This window comes from Poecilia formosa, unplaced genomic scaffold (genome assembly GCF_000485575.1).
Source record: "Poecilia formosa unplaced genomic scaffold, Poecilia_formosa-5.1.2 Scaffold298, whole genome shotgun sequence".
NCBI classification, from domain to species: domain Eukaryota; kingdom Metazoa; phylum Chordata; class Actinopteri; order Cyprinodontiformes; family Poeciliidae; genus Poecilia; species Poecilia formosa.
Genome location: NW_006800237.1, coordinates 20,777 through 37,981, shown reverse-complemented (window position 1 = coordinate 37,981; position 17,205 = coordinate 20,777). Strand labels below are relative to the sequence as shown.

General features: G+C 39.0%; 1 protein-coding gene across 2 annotated transcripts in view; it reads left to right on the top strand.

The window, feature by feature from the left end:
• The window catches only part of LOC103151980 (glucagon receptor-like), a 49,194-nt gene extending 38,157 nt beyond the window's left edge, over nt 1-11,037 (top strand). For both annotated transcript variants that reach the window (XM_007572273.2, XM_016660812.1), the window contains exons 4-14: nt 59-166; nt 267-361; nt 665-759; nt 1,022-1,199; nt 2,311-2,470; nt 2,551-2,611; nt 3,033-3,102; nt 6,024-6,112; nt 6,193-6,337; nt 7,248-7,289; nt 7,384-11,037. In XM_007572273.2, the coding sequence (XP_007572335.1) occupies nt 59-166; nt 267-361; nt 665-759; nt 1,022-1,199; nt 2,311-2,470; nt 2,551-2,611; nt 3,033-3,102; nt 6,024-6,112; nt 6,193-6,337; nt 7,248-7,289; nt 7,384-7,746 (1,406 nt within the window). In that variant the 3' untranslated portion in view covers nt 7,747-11,037. The remainder of the gene's footprint in view (nt 1-58; nt 167-266; nt 362-664; nt 760-1,021; nt 1,200-2,310; nt 2,471-2,550; nt 2,612-3,032; nt 3,103-6,023; nt 6,113-6,192; nt 6,338-7,247; nt 7,290-7,383) is intronic.
• Nucleotides 11,038-17,205: the final 6,168 nt, after the last annotated feature.

The window sequence follows — 17,205 nt, the reverse complement described above, 5'->3', positions numbered from 1 at the left end:
AGCATCTGGGGGTGATATTAATGTTGTTTTTACTTTATCTTATTGTTTTCACCCTCAGGTCTTGTGTGCAACAGGACGTTTGACGACTATGCCTGCTGGCCCGATGGATTCCCCAACACCACCGTCAGTGTGGAGTGCCCGTGGTATTTGCCGTGGTACCATAAAGGTCAGAAAAAAACTGATAATATCTGTTAGAAGCAGACAGCCGTCGGTGATGATGACATTTTCTGTTGAAAATCCGTGTTTGTGTGTGTTTTTGCACATAGTTCAACATGGCATGGTGTATCAGGACTGTGATGCCAATGGCCAGTGGGTGACTAAGTACAATACCACCGAGTGTGAAATCCATAGCACAAACCAGGTGAGAAAAATACGTGAACATAATTATTTTTAAGAGATACAAGGGTAACACAAATATTTTATAAGCAGAATGACAATTTTACTGACATTAAATATATTTTAATGTGTTAATTGTTAAGCAAAAGGTGGCTTACTGTAAATACAAAGAACGCTTGGATATCAGGGGATTGCAAAGATTAAATTTAAAAAATATATTGAAAATAGTACTTACAAAACCCCAAAATAAGAAAGTAAGATATTGCAAGCTGTGGTAAACTCTCATAAATTTCTAACCTGTCGTGTTTCTTTATTTGTTGTTTTGCAGATTTATTACAGATGTATCCGGATCATGTACACGGTGGGCTACTCCTTGTCCTTGGTGGCGCTGGTACTGGCTCTTGGTATTCTTATATTTTTCAGGTATGATCAGAAGAAATTTGTCTTTTTTTTTTTTTACAACAAAGAAAAAGAATCAGTCAACTTTAAACCAGCTGACTGATTTGTCCCTGACTGTTTATTTGGGGGGGAAAAACCCAACAAATAGTTTGACAGCAATCTACTGCAGAAAAGTACAAATTCCAGGAAAGAACCACAGTTTAACAAAAAAAAAAGTTGAAACGAGTATTTTTGAGCAATCCAACGCAGGTCAGCCTTTACGTCCGTCTTGTTTTGTTTTTGTCAGAAAACTTCACTGCATGAGGAACAACATCCACATGAACCTGTTTGCTTCCTTCATCCTGCGAGCCCTTTCGGTCCTAATCAAAGATGCTCTGCTGGAGGCCAACTTCACATCGCAAAAGATCAGCGGAGACAGGGACCAGGGGTTCCCCAGTGAATCGATACCCCCAGTGGAGCTGCTGGTAAGCATGGAAGAGTACTACGAAGAAAACCTAATAGTCCATAATGAAAGTTCTGGGTTCATAAAAACACTGTCAATCTTTTCAGGAGGTTAATTATGTACGTGTTCTGAATTATTTCTCCCGTATTTGCTTTTGTATCTCTTTATAACTTCAATTCTGTGCAATGAATTTATTCTTTGTCTACCTTAGTAAGACATTTAATCATCTGACAATGCGCTGGTGAAGATTTTTACTGGAATGAAAAACAGGTGGGCCTAATTACTAGATGGAGAACAGCTGAGAGAACGCAGAAACCCCAAAAACAAAAACCACAAAAACCACACGTGGGAAAATGGGAAATGGGTGAAGCAGCAAAAGTAAACGGGATGCTGTGCACAAAAAAGGAGGACCAGACGGCCAAACTAAAACATGAACTGAGATCTACACAGAAACAATTTTACACAAAAATACGCAACAATATGCACAGGATCAAAAACCCACAGAGAAATATGTAAAAGGAGTCCAAACAAAGTAATCAATAATAAGTCAGACTGCTGCAAAATAAAACTTTCTCCTGATATTACAAGAATGTATGATATGAGGCGATGCAAAACAAATTTGTATTGCAGCAGCAGCCTTAAAGACCAGCTAAGTCCTACTGGTTTGGTTGGTGATTCTCATTTGGAGGAAGCTTTAATCTGAAATTCTGCCTGACAATCAAAACAAATGCTTTCATTTGAAATGGACACCTGTGGGGGGCGTACGTAAACATTCCTGACCTCATTCAGCCAAAAGTGAGTCAAAAGTTAGTCAGTTGCCACGGTTACTCTGCTGAAGATGTGCAACGTCGTCACAAATGTCTTGTCAGGTCATGTCAAAAGCCAATAGCTCTAAGATAGTAATACAAGCTAATTATCTACAAAAGAAAGACGATGCTTTCCACTGCGCGCTGAGCTGTGTGACACAGCTGGCCGTGAAAGTCGCTGCTTTTGTGGAATCCGATCGCCTTCGGCACAACGCCTGGATCCCGCTGCCAGAAAAGGAGATCCCATCTGCAGCGGCTCTGATCCCGACCACGTTCAGCTGAAAATGCATGTGGAGTTTTGTGAAACGTCCCTCCGCTCTCTTGCAGACCACAATTAGCTGCCGCACTGCCTTGGTGATGATGCAGTACAGCATCATGGCCAACAGCTACTGGCTGCTGGTGGAAGGCATCTACCTCCACAACCTGCTGGTCATTACCGTGTTCACGGAGAGGAACTACTTCAAAATCTACCTGTGCATCGGTTGGGGTGAGCTGACCTGTTCTGGATAGGAGGATGTGCGTCTGCAAGTTCAGCAGATAACCTATTTTTTTGTTTGTTTCTTATAGGAACACCATTAATATTCCTTGTTCCCTGGGCAGTCTCTAAATATTTATATGAAAATAAAGAGTAAGTATTTCTTCTTCTTTTACTTTTAGTTTTAAAAGCAATATTTTTGTGCGACCATGTTAAGATGTTTTCAGAAGGTGGTTTGATGAACTCTAAATGTGTGATTAAAACTTACAGCAGCTTGTTGCTGCTCTGAGGTGAAAGTAAATTATCTCATGGTCAGGAGTTAAAACATTAAATGTCAGAAATATTTCATGTTCATCGTCAGGCCCCTGTTGCGCGCCGCTTAGCGGTAAACGGAGGGACATGCATTTCAAAGCCACACTTTCTAAACGCTGAGAAAACAACTCATCAGCCAACACGAGACTCGGCTGCAAATCTCAGAACAAGGAAGCTATAAATTACAGAGCAAATGTCCAAGAAGCATGTGAGAAATGTCCTGTAGTCGCTGCTGTTTCCTTCAATGTGTTTCTGTTTTCAGGTGCTGGGAGCAGAACACAGACATGAATATCTGGTGGATAATCCGAGCGCCGATACTGCTTGGCGTTGTGGTAATTTTCTGCAACATCCATTTTTCTTTTTTTTTTTTTTGTTTAAATTCAGCACAAACGTAATCCCAAGAAAACTCCAAATGCACGACTGGCATCTTGCATTTCCACTTGGCTGCATAGTGTTTTTGTTAAATTGTACCCTATGCAATATTAAGACCAGCTCATTTATTTATGAAGTGAGAAAGGTTGGCTGTGCTTCAGATCTAACGTCTGGGAAGCATGTTAGGCCTCCTAGGATTCTGGGTTAAGCAAATGCAATTATCATGCATTTTGTTCAGCGACACAGATCGTGGGCTTTGTGAGGGTCAGTTCAGAGCGTTTATGTTGCTCCAGTCGGTCATGCTTGCCAGACATCCTGGCATTTTCCATGCATTAATCGTCCTGCTAAGTGGCCTGTATCCCGCAGGAATTCCTGTGTCGGAGTTGTTTGTAGGAATGGCGGGGCCAGTCCTCATTCCAGAGTTTCCCTCATTATTCTGATTCCACTGGCTTTTTTGTTTTTTTGTTTGTTTGCTTTTGTTTTTTCGAGCTTCGCATCAGAGCAGGAAAAGCCGAAACACTTCCAGAATTGGCAAACTGTTTACGAAAAATGTTCAACTTACTTATCCAAAACTGTATCCTAAAAATCCATTATCTTATTACTCAGGTTACATCTTAAATATAAAAATAAATAAGTAAATACCATTTTAAATAAACATTTTAGTTTTCATATTGCTTTGGACAGATAGAGATTAGAGTCATGCGTCCAAATTAAGTCCAGCATACTTTCCTAATTTAATCCTCGCAGAACGAACATGTTAAAGGTCACATCCGAACGCATGCTCATCAGAAAAGCGCCGACTGTTTCTTAAAAGAAATGCCAGCTGACGTGGAAAAGCCGAAATATGTTCCAGTGACTAATTGTTTTACATCTAATCTGCATGTGTTGGTCAGAGACAGATTCAGTTTAACAAGAAGCCTCAGTTTTATTTATTTAGTTGTTATAAAAATGAGCTGCAGTTGCTGCTTGCGTGCTAGCCAGATATTCTCATCTTTAATTTCAGAGTATTTGAAGCCAAATCCTTTTTTTTTTTTTTTTGCTTAGAGGCATTTATTAGGAACTAAGAATTTGTGATTGTTTTGAACATGATTGTTTAATTAAATGTTCCCATTTGGCCTGCACAAAGTAAGCTAGGTAAAACAATAATAACTGTTTACTTTAAAGCTGAGGCTTTAAAGTATTTGGACCAGATTGTTAGAAGTTGCATAAGAAGCTGTTGTTTACTTGCAGTGGATAAATAACCCTTAAGATTTGAAAATGTTTCCGTGATAATTCGCCTAATTTCAGAAAATGTAATGCCCATCTGCAGTCTTTTTTCCTTGGTTGTTTTCAAGTTTAATCAACTAAACAAATCTTCACAACATTAACATGACCAGAAAAATAAATGTTTATGATTAATATTTTGGCGATAGTGATTCACTGGCAATAATCGCCAGGCGACTGGAATCAATCGATCATCAGAGTGGCTCTTTTCTCTTTTGAAAACCTCTGCAGAGTCTTTACCGCAGCTTTTTTGCTTCAAGGTTGTTATTTAAGTATAAATCCAGCTGTTCTCACCGGGCCTCAGAGGTTTTCTAAAGAACGTTAGGGAGCAAAAATGCATCGCAAAGAGCCGAGATCACAGAAGAGAGGTCGGGAATGAGAGGGGTGGAGAAGTTTAATCTTCAGAAACCTTTGTGGGGCAATGTTTAATCCATCACCGGAGAATGAAAAAGGAATGGACACAGCCGCAAACCTGCCACCACATGGTTGCTCGTCTGAACTAGATAGTCTGGCAAGGAGCGCATTAATTAGAGGAACGGCAAGAAGCACAATGTTGTCTCTGGAGGAGCTCCAGAGATCCACAGTGCAGGTAGGAGAATCTGCTGACTGGGCAACTATTCGTCTCGCGCTCGTCTTTCTGGAAGAGTGTCGAGGCGAGAGCGGGGTGAACATAAAAGCACGGCACGCTTTTCAGATCGTCTGTTTTTTATTACACCAATAAAATAAAAAAAAAAACACACTGAAGTGTGTGATAGTAACATGAGAAATATGGAAAGATTTAAAGTGTGTGAAGAGTTTCGCAAAGCTCTCGTTAAGCCCGAGCCACCACTCTGCCTCTAGAGATGCAGTGATGATGCATCCTTCAGATTACAGGGAATCAAGTTTTTTTTTTTTTTTCTTCCCTTCACATCGTCTCCAACAAAGTTGCGTAATATATTGTTTTTTTAATCTGGAGGATTTATTCCCGATGCTTATGTATGTTTTGGCTTTTCAGGGGAAATTTAAGCATTTGCTCTGGAGAAATCTTCTTTCTGTATTTATCGTCAAACTTATTAACATTTGGCTATATTCCTTCAGGAGAGCTTTTCACTTGGTTGGATGTTGCATAACAGCTTTCCTACCTCACAACAGGCCTCTTTGGGTCATCCACAAACATTATCTTCAATGGATCTCAATTTATACTACAATGTTTACATTTATTTTTCATTGCACAACAGAAAATTGGATAACAACATTAGGAGCCTCTTGAATCAGAAAAGACTGAGAGATTTGACTTTTCCCACCAAGCAGGGTCTTTCTCTGCTGGAGTTGGTGGCAAGACGATTTCAGTAAAACACTTTTAAAGTCTGTAAGACTCATAGAAACTTGTAAGTTATGACAAATAATGCAGGGTTAAGTTAACATTTGAAAAACAAAACAAACAAACAAAAAAAAATGCCTGAGTCCCTGAGAAAGAATAGCCTGTAAAGCAGAAAAGGTCCTACAATTTTACAGTATTTCCAAGAAGCAAAGCAACTTCAGGAAGACACACATATTTTTGAAACTTTCTTTTTACGCGTTTCCTTATGTTTATAACCCATTTTTGCAGTTTTTTGACAATATCTCTGTCTTTTCACAGATCAACTTTATTATCTTTATACATATCATCAAAATCCTTGTCTCGAAACTTCGAGCACACCAAATGAGATACACAGATTATAAAGTCAGGTAAGTTTAGATGATTAAATTGATCTTTTTAATCACCGTTTTTCTTGGAACTTAGTTTATGCTCTTTTTCTACGTCTCAGGTTGGCGAAATCAACTTTAACGCTGATCCCTCTTCTGGGTATCCATCAGATTGTCTTCATCTTCCTGCCAGAGGAGACCACCAACAAGAGCTTGCATTTACATCTCACTAAGCTCTTCATCGACCTCTTTTTCTCCTCCTTCCAGGTTGGAGCATGACTTTAAGAACAAACGCATTTATTTACACATCTTAGTCAAATTATTTATGAAGCGGTAGGACAGCAGCAAGAATAAAGAGTTTTGAAGAGTTTAAACTGTGTCAGAAGGCAATTAAAGGCGTTAAAATAATCTAATCTGCCAATTGATGAGTCAAATAAAACCACATAGGAGGGAAAATGGTGTAAAAGAGAATCTTCTGAGCTTTAAAAAAAAAAACATAAGTCCATCTCCAGATGTCTCTCAACTGCATGCACTCATTGCAGCTCGCTGATTATTACTAACTTAATAGAAAACTTACTATCCATTTTGTCGTTATTTTTTATTTCTTATGCATTTGTTTCTCTCCGTGTTCATAAATAATAATCTCACTTCACAATGCGTCTCGTCTGATCAGCCCTTCCCAGCCGTGTCCCTCCTCGTTGTGACGTAACAGCTGTGTTGCTTTTCACGTAAAATACTCGGAGAAAATTTGTCACAGATATTCTGGATCGGTGTGTGTGTGTGTGTGTGTGCCGTAGGGGAAAATAACGAAAGGAACGAGCAAAGAGAGAAGACGAGCAAGATGTGGAAGATTACAGTTGAGCCCAAATGTTATTCATACCTCTGGCATATTTAGGTTTGAAATAAGTTTTAATTTTGACAACATGCTTCCTCTTACTGGAAGTGATACGAATGTTTTGGGTTGGCACGGTCTGAGCCTCGACTTGAAACTCGTGGAGAAACTTTGGTGGGAGCTAAAGATTAGCGTGATGGCCAGGAGGCCCTCCAGCCTCAAAGACTTGGAGCTCAGAAAGCAAAGATAAATAATCAAAATACCAGTGGAAACATGCGAAAGGGGAATTCACCGCTGTAATGCCAATGCAGATGAATTTTGGATAAATATCTGTTGTCTTCTCAGGGTCTCCTGGTGGCGATCTTGTACTGTTTTGTCAACAAAGAAGTGAGTTTCCCGAGCTACAATAAATATTTCCAACCTCTGATTTTTATGTTGTCCCATTTCTTAACGTCTCCTTTATCTTTTGTGATTCCCATAGGTGCAATCTGAGATCCTGAAAAAGTGGAAGCGCTGGAAGCTGGGGAGGAACATCGAGGAGGAATACCGCCACACCTACAGCAATTCCAACAACACCAAGACGGGCAGCCTGCTGAACCACATCCCTCGGCTTCCCCACCTCCCGGACATCGCCAAATCTTCTGGCCCGGTCTGCAGTCCCGAAGAGCAAACGTGGCTCGTGGCTCGCTGCCACAACGGGACGGTCCACGGCAAGGAGACGGAAAACTCCGGCTCGCAGCAGAACGAAGGAACCAGCAACTGCACCCTTGTGGAGGACATCAGTCAGTCGGAGAAGACGCAGTGCTACGAGGTGCAGAGAGAGAATGTTGAGAGCCACCTCTGAAAGAAACGAGGAGAAAAGGACTTTTAGGAAGGAAGTTAGATGGCTTTGAGCTCCGCTGGAGCTCCGACTGAAAGCCCTAGTTGGGTTTTGAAGCGGTGTGCCGACTGAATCACTCTTGGGAGCAGTCGTCAGTCATCAGTGTCGCCGGGAGACGCGGCAGCTCTAAGCCCTGTAACATGACAGCAGTATGGCAGACGTCCAGACCAGGATGCTCAGTGTGCTGCGAGTCTTGTGAATGGATTGTTCTCGATGTTTTGTCATTTTAATAATATGGAGCTGCTGCCCGTTGAACAACTTCACAAACAATATCAAGAAAACACAAATAACTACAATAGAAATACAACAAAAAAAAAAGAAAACACACCAAGTCCTGGCGTGAGTCTCTGCTTCAGTGTTTGCCGTCTGACAAATGTGTGTTTTGTGGTACAACAAACTGGACATTGGACTTGCGCACACAATAAACAAGACCAAATGACACAGAACAAGGACAGAAGGGATTGCTTTTTTGTACTCTATATGCTCTGCTCTGGTGCGTGTACGTCGCTATCTTGTTCATACAGATTTTAATGAAACTGTACAGAGAAAGGAAGAAGAAAAAAAAGCATTCTGGTGACTTTACAGTGAGGAAACCACAGAGTTATTGTGGATGGGAAAAAGGCAGCTGCTCACCCCAGGTCCTACCCGGCGTAGGAAACAAAATAAGGTCGAGGTATAAAGAACTAAACGAATGACGTTGCTATTCTTTTGGTATTGCCGAGTGTTACAGTTTTATATTGGTCACAGTTGTGAAAGTATCAATACCCCTTTTCCACATTTGTTTGCATTACAAAAACACAAATTTTGATGCATTCTGTTGGAATTTTATGTAAAAGACAAACAGAAAGAAGCACATTATAGGCAAGCTAAAGACAGAATATTTAAGGTTTTTATCTTTGTTTTAAAAATATTAATCTGAAAAGAGTGGTACGTATTTATATCCATGCCACTGTCATTATATTTTAGCTACTCTAAGATTTTCTTCCGGCATTGCCCTTTAGAAATATTCCTTTAGGTGCTCCGCTTTGCTTTAACAATCAAATCTGACTTGCTTCTGTCTTTTCTTAAAATGTTGTCGAAATACCTCAGATTTAGATGAATCTGTTTAAAGAATATAATTCCTATACAAGTCTTGGTCTTTGTCTGTTGCTTAGAGACCAAGTCTTTCCTTCTTGTACGCCTGTCATTGAAGTTAACTCTGATTGTTCAGTTTATTTTTGAGACTTCTTTTAGCTTTCTGCTTTCAGGGTGAACTTGCTTCGGTGAGTAGAGGTCTGCGTTCTGGCAGGTGTTTTAAATATCCTGTTTTCTGGAGAGCGGAATGGCTTATTTTATTCTTTTGAGACCTCTTTAAAGTCAGTATAAGATTCATAAGATCCTCCAATATTCATTTGAAAGGTTGCAGACAGCTCTTTAGATCCAACCATGCTGTTCAACTCTCAGTTCAGCGGTCGAAAGCTCACCGAGCTAAATGTCTGAGGTTTAAAAAAATACAAAACGCCTTCAAAACGCTGACTAACTGCGATAAGCTTATGTGTACATTTAGTCTTTAAAAACAGGAATTTATGTGGGGTGTCCTAATTTATTTCTCAATACATTTGTGATTCTTATTAACATTTAACAGAAAAATTCAGTGGATGGATCTTTCTAAAGGCGATGTAGCACTGGATTTTATTCATGGTTATCAGATTAGAGGAAATTAAAGGTGAAGAACCCAATTTTCGGTTTTTTTTTTTAATTCTCAAAATTAAAAGACAATTTTGGTTGATTTGCCACATAAAATATCAGTAAACAGACTGAGGTTTGTGCTTTTAATACAATATGTAAAAAAAAAAAGTCAAAGGGGTAAGACTGTTTTTGCAAGGCAACGTATACTGTATGTAGAAAAAGTGCCAACCATGTGCCGCTATAATCAATGCAAAAAACAAGCCAACAAGCAACCAAGTGAAGCCACATTTCCATCACTTCATAATGGATCAGTGTTACTCAAAGTGACCCAGTACCTCCAAAACAGTGTGTGTTTGCAGTATTACTTTGCCAATTTAGCAGATATGCAGAGCTACAACTACCAACTTGTGAGAATCATTCACAAAGTGTTAACGTACGCCATAAAGTGACATCAGATACCGTACAAATGTGAGTCAGAAGGTGCTAGTGATTACAGGCGCCATAGTGTTTACCATGCAACCACATCCTGAACAACAGTTGTGTGAAAGCAGAACAAAGCTTCTCCAGTTAGCTTTTAGATGCTAATGTTAGCGGTTCAGTTGCTTGTAGATAAAAAGCGATGGCCACCCACAGAGCATTGATCAAGCTTTGAGTTCCTAGCAGATCTGCGTGAGCTACCTAACATGATTTTTGTATGAATGGCTAATTGCGCAGTGTTCATTTATAACAGCTAAATGTTACATGCACATACGCAAGTGTTTATATGCATAATTTAGCCTTCTTGTGAATGTGTGTTTATACAGGGTATGAATACTTTTGACGTTATTATTCCAGATATGTGGATGTATTACACTAAGAGGAAAAGTACATCAGCAGCCAAAAGGCTGCTGAAGGTAAACAGAGGAGCACAGAGGTCAAAGGCCAGTACAAATCAGTCCCACTCTGGCATTAAGCAGAACGGGACCACAGGACATTCCCAGAATTCATGTTGATATAGTTCGTAAAGAAGAAAGAGCTCTGTCCTTTATTTCAAAGCACCGATGGACCTCAGAGCAAATTCGAGCACTACAGCAACATTTTTGTTGTGTCAGATAATTGTTCTGCTCCCAGCCACTTTCTACCGTTGAGTGGGTAGAAGAAAAAAAATGCATGCGGAAGCTATTTTCCATCAGCATCTGCCGAGGGTTGTCACAGAGCAAGTAGACATCCAATAATTGAGCTGGGAGCACGGTGCTCACACGGGTGCTGCAGAAGTGGAGGGAAATGCTTGCACACTCAAAACAAATGAGTAATGGCTGGTTTTGGCAAAAACAGATGCATACTGCTATTTTTATTTCAAAGTAAAAATCTGCAATTTAACAAACTCTGACTTGTAAAGATAGGTTTGGGTCATTCCTCCTCTGCGTCTGAATGTATTCGTGGAAAGGCTCAAGTTAATATGTTCCTTTACTCTTCTAGTCACGGTGGTTATGTAAAGTATGAACGGGTCAGTGGAAGCTGATCACATTCAGGTGTAAACAGTCTGTCATATATTGTATTATATCTGTGCAAGTGGTCAAAGAATAAAATTTTATGTATGTGAAATATTAATTTACCTCACTAAGTATTTTGTATCATTAGACGCTTAAGACATTAAAGAAAAGAGAAAGGATATGCTGATTAAACTGAGAAGTTCTTTGGTGACAGAGTGTTTTGACTGATTAAGAAGCAGACCTTGCTAAAAAATTAAGTATTGATTCGTCGTCTGGTCCAGCTCCCGGTTTAAAAGCCACACCAATTAATAATTTTGTGATTAACTTTTTTTTTTACCCCCAACACTCTTTTTTGTTTTTTTTTATTACAGCTCGATGACTAAAGATTGCCAAATAAACTTTACCAACATATGTACAAAGACTTTAACTTCACAGTACATATCATGACCACACAACAGTATTCCAAACTGTGCCATTTTAAAAACAACACTGATTATGTAAAAGTAAACGATATGCTTGTGCAAAACACTTTAAATTAGCGAGCTTTGGAGTGTTTCTGTAAAACAGCAGAAGCAACTAAAACGTTCATGTTTGTATGAGCAGTAAGTCTAAGCACACTCAGCACATGTCTTCCAACAATGGGAGCAAAAAGCTGACTGAACAACCAGGCAAATTCACAGGTGGTGATGAGAAATGAATTTTTGTTTCCGGTGTTATGTTTTAAAGGATCATTTATAATTAGCAAATGCTTTTGTAAACAACATGGGGTTCCTCAGCAGTGGCATTTGCAAGATGCCGCTTATATGACAACCAATTCAGTATGAATAGTCAGAGAGTTATTATTGCCTTTAGTTTCTTATTAGCTGCTGAGCAAAGTGGAGATAAACAATCTACTGTAACACAGCGTTTATCCTGGGCCTCTGGAGCACAGCACTGTTTCTTCCTGTTATTGTTCCTTCAGGTTATTTATCTCTTCATCTCTTTCTACTTAATGCTGATCTGAGGATAACAGGATGGATTGTTTACACCTGCAAGTATGCTTGCTTTGTGTTTATCTGCTGAACACAGATTTGTGTCAGAACTCTGAGTTAAAACAAGACCAGTGCTGAAAGCGGTGCTGTTTTGTCTTCAGAAGATGTGACGTGTTTTAGTGTTCCCATAAAATCAACACCAAAATATCTTGGCATGAAAAATACCAGGCAAACAAAAATTATGTTGTGGTGAATTTTATTTTAAAAAATATTTATATTAAGTACAACTCCACACATCAAATCAGCAAAACAGGACTTAAAACATAAAACATTTCCCATATATGGTAGTGATGAGTGTTTTTAACATCAAAGTACAATTAAAAATGTGTTTTTCACCTATGCGTCTTTTTTTGTGGTCATTTTAAGTGATTATCATTATTATATTCATACCTGTGTTGTGGTTAAAAAAAGCTGATAAAATGTATTCATACTCCAGTATTGCAGTTGTCCTAATTAATCCTAAAGTCTATCCAAAAAGTAAGTTATGTCGGATGTGCATGTTTGTGCGCTTGCATGTCGGCTCGGCACGGACTTTACCATAGAACTGCGTCCCGTATCCTGACGGCTCCTCCCTCACTCACTGCTGGTGTGATACTTTTGCACTTTTTAGTTTTTTTTCACAATTCAAGTTGCACCAAATGTTGCCTCAAAGTAATGCTATACATTTTTGGGCAGAAAGGGAAAGCAAATTTCTGACACACATTCTGATATTCATTTGGCTCAGGCACTGAGAAAAAAAAAAGACTCATTGCTGCAGCTAATTTTCATGGATAAAAATCCTGCAGAAGGAATTTGGAGGGTATTTTATATTTAATTAATCAATCCATGGATATCACCAGGCACATCTTTGGGTGTAATTGCTGTTCATGTGGCACATTTGGCCTTTAAGTGTTTTACTCCCAAGTTAAGCTAACCAGTAAAAAAATACTACTAATAGTTTATTTTTAAGCTCTAATTTGTCTTTGTCAGTTTTGTGCATCTGAACCAAACTGCTGTGGTGTTTTTTCTGACTTTCTTCCCAGTTCCCTCTGCTGAAGCGGCTTCCTGCCTGGTTGTTTGTGATGAATGTAAGAGAGGGCGATTACAAACTCTGATGAAATGTGGTTTACCATTGGTCTGCATAATGGTTCCAAAATATGAAGAGCGCACAGAAGAAGCATATCCAATGATAACCTGCCAAATTTCTGAACAACAACAAAAAAAACACTCTGGCAAAGCCATTATATGAACTGAAAGTAAAAACAAAATTCATTAAAAGTGAATTGTTTACATTATTTTATAACAGGAGGAATAATGAGAAGAAAATGTGGCTCAAACCCCCTTTGCTCAAAAGGTAAATGTATGTATTAGGGAGAAAGGTCAATATTTTCTCCCTCAGGCCTGGGAACCGAGCCTGCAGTGTCCTGATGTGGACAAACTGATTATGTGTGATTGAGCCATAAAGCCAGTGAGTTATTTTCCACCTTCCTGTCTCCGACAGGCCGTTGTGGCTCTCATGCTGTCATCGCCTCCCAGGATCTTCATCGTGGCACAGCTGCAGAGACGCAGCGTATATTGAATGAATATTAAACATCCACACATTTTACAAGGATAAAGGGCACTGAAATAAAGTGTGAGTGCGTAAGAGTGGCATGTGCTTTTTGTTCTGCTCGGTGTGGAAACAGCGATCATGTTTCATATCCGGGGAAGGGATTGTGTCATTGCTTTGAGTTTGTTTCCCATCAGCAAAACGAACGAAGACAGAGAGCTGTAGTACAAAATCCTTTCAAAACAGGCTTTCATTTTACAGTTCAGCGGGTACGAAACTCAGAGCTGATATATAAGAAGCTGTCAGATATCACATTATTAACATAAACACAAAGACTTCTCAGTCAGAGTTGGAGTTTTATTTGTTCCGCTCTTTTCTTGCCATTCTTTGTCTCAAATTTTAGCTTTAAAATGTCTAAAAAATAAATACATTTTCACAGTTCAAGGTCAATATTCAAAACTTATCACACCCTGTAAAACCTCACACAGCAAAACCTGTGTGTGTTTGTGCACAGATTTGCAGCATGCTTCCTGAAGAAATTACTTTCACTATTTTCAGTCTTACCTACACTAAAAAACTGTTGTAAGAAGAAATCATGAGCTGACAAATGGTTACATTTCTAGTATAAATGTGCTATGAGGAAGAGTTTTATATTTATAGTGTCAAAGAAATATCGCTAAAGAGCACAGACAGTTTTAAAATATTTAAGGATACTCTGTTATTCTCATGCAGGCCATAATGGCTTGACCATTTCACTTGTGCAAGCTTGATACTATTAATTTTTGATAGTAACCTGTGTGACGGTGTACGATTACATATTTTGTTACCAGGCATTTGTGAACCTGATGATGACTGGCTCCCTGCTGTGCAGAGTCCTGCTTTAAGGTCACAGGCTCCGCCCACAAGAAGAGAAAACAAATTAAAAAAAAAAACTAAACAGTCACTTCCAACTCAAGTAAATTCTTATCAAAGTTTACAAAATAAATAAAATAATCATAACACTGAAAAAAATAAACTTGTGACCAGAAACTCAATTTAATAGAGAAACAAAACGTTCAATACGTCACTACGTCGTCACGTGACTCCCTCCCAGCGCGGATTGACGTAACACCGGAAATAGCTTTGTTTGAATATCTAAACCGGGAAAATGTTTGGTCGTGAAAACTATGAGCTAGGATGGATATGACAGCTGAAGCAGGAACACCGCGTGTTCACCCACGACGAACCGCGCCAATTTGTTCTGAAACCAAAAAGTAAGTTATGTCGGATGTGCGTGTTTGTGCGCTTGCATGTCGGCTGGGCACGGACTTTACCGTAGAACTGCGTCCCGTATCCTGACGGCTCCTCCCTCACTCACTGCTGGTGTGATACTTTTGCAGCCAACTGTTTGTTTTATTGATGGTTAATTTAAAAGATACTTTTTGAAACTACATATACCGTATAAAAGACACATTTTTCCCCGGTCTTTCTGCTTCTCACAGTAGTTTGCTTGAGGACATTTGCAAATTGTAATTTGACTTTTGGAGTTAAAGTAAATGCTTGGAGATTTGCATCATAATTTGATCACCTTAAGACATTTCGTTTGTATTATCCAAAATCAACTTTTCTCAGCTCTCTATGTTAAAACGTCATTCTCTCAAACACATACATACAGTTCTGTTTTGATTCATTCACGCATCTTTGAGAAATCCTTGAATCAGAAACCCTGATAATGCATAACCCCTTCCACTTTAATAAACTCAGTCAAAGCTTAGATAAACTTGTGTTGTTTGTGAAAGTGCTCTATAAAACTCTTAGTTAAGCTGAAGATTCGATTAGGCAGACATTTTTTGAGATACTTGTTGGCAAAATGAGTGTCTAGGCATTTAAGCCATTTACACATCACACTCAAAAAATATTTTCTGTGCAATTCACATGACTCATTTTTTGGATAGTTTATGTATTTATTCCATATTCCTCAGGTTTCATCACTTTCATTCTGCTCTGCTAAATTAGCATCAATTACCCTCATCCTCACAAGGCAGAGGAGTAAAGCATGATCACCATCGTTTGTGTGGTTAATGCCTTCACGTCATCGGCGCAGGCATCAGTTGCAAGAGCTCATTTGCTGTGTTTGAGAGGTCCTCTTATCGTGTCCCTAAAGCAACGCACAGTTCGCTGAGTACACACAGTCTGGGTCAAAGCCAATTTACCAAAGCCACAACATCCCCGTGTAATACGAAGAAGACTAGGTGGACTCACACAAAACAGAAAGATGCCCCTCGCCAGGGCCTAATAGTCTATCAACACCCCTGCGCTGTCTGATCACAAGTGTGACAAATTAAATCAACATAATGTGGGATCAGATTGTAGCAGTAAAATGTAGAATAGGCTGAACAAATTCAATCTCTCAGACGTGCAGTGTTTTATAGCGGAAGCACTAAGGCAGAGTGACTGACATGGCTCTGGCTAAATTCACAGATTGGGAGTCAGATAACCGAGCTTTTCTCAGATTAAAAGTAGAGTTGTGTATAAAAATAGTCGCATGCGATTAGATGACTGACAGAACTCATATTGCAGGTATGTGTGCAGAGTACTGGATAATTTCTATACAGCAAATGAACTGTAAGATTTCCTGATGTTTGGCAATGATCCACAGATTTTAACCAGCAACCAATCTAGACTTGGGGCAACAAAAAAAAAAAAAAAAAAAAAGTAAAATAATGAATGGAAAATAACCAGATTTATTATTTTTAGCTCAGATAACCAACCGATGAAATTGCACATGATGTCCAATACAAACACAGCTTCTGAAATATCTAGATATATGTTTTTGTTTCTACTTATGTGTCTGGTAAATGTAGCTGATACAAACTAAACTAAACAGTCAGTCAGGAGTATTTGTGAAGGAAAACTGGTACAATACAGTAACATGGAAACATTACTGTCATGTTCGGTTGGTTTGAAATAGAGATTGGGGATCATCAACTCACTTTTAATTGATGACAAATTTGACGGGCAATGAAACAACTGCGACAACAGGACCAGTCTTAAATGAAGCCTTTCTTGGGCTCAACTCCTCCGTCTCGCAGGAGTTCACCATTAATAGTTTGCCACCTGGTGGTGAGTTGGAGTTGATGAAGGGGGAAGCTACTAGTTAAACCATAACGCTAAAGCTGAACTGGGAAAGTGTGGTGGAGAACCTGGTTCATGTAAACTCCCATCTCTTGGAGAATTTTTCTCTTCCTGAGAAACTGTCAGGGACATTAACATCGCATGGGTCATGTTCACAGCTGCCACTGCAGATGCAGTTTTCAGGAGCTAAAGAGTTGTTGAGATGGGTCATTTTGGCTGCAAGGTAGTGATTATGTAAAAATATATATATTTATATATTCTTCCTCTTTATGATTTTATTTTGTTGCAAGAAGCACTTTGTTCTAGAACACAAATCATTTTTCTGGGAATAATAGCTTGGAGCCATTTTTTAGAAATTAAGATTTAAATGCTTTTGAAATGACCTCAAAACCTCAGGCATTAACTGAAAGGCAATTTCTATCTACTCAAATTGGTTGCTGCAATTGTTTTCATATTGCTATGATTTAACAGACAATATATTACAACTATGATTTGCGTCATTTTGAAGATTGGTTAACTATTACACTAGCTGATAATCCATTGGCAATTGGTGTTTTTTTTTTTCTTTTTTAGCATGATTCACTTTGATACATGAGCTAAATTAGCAGCA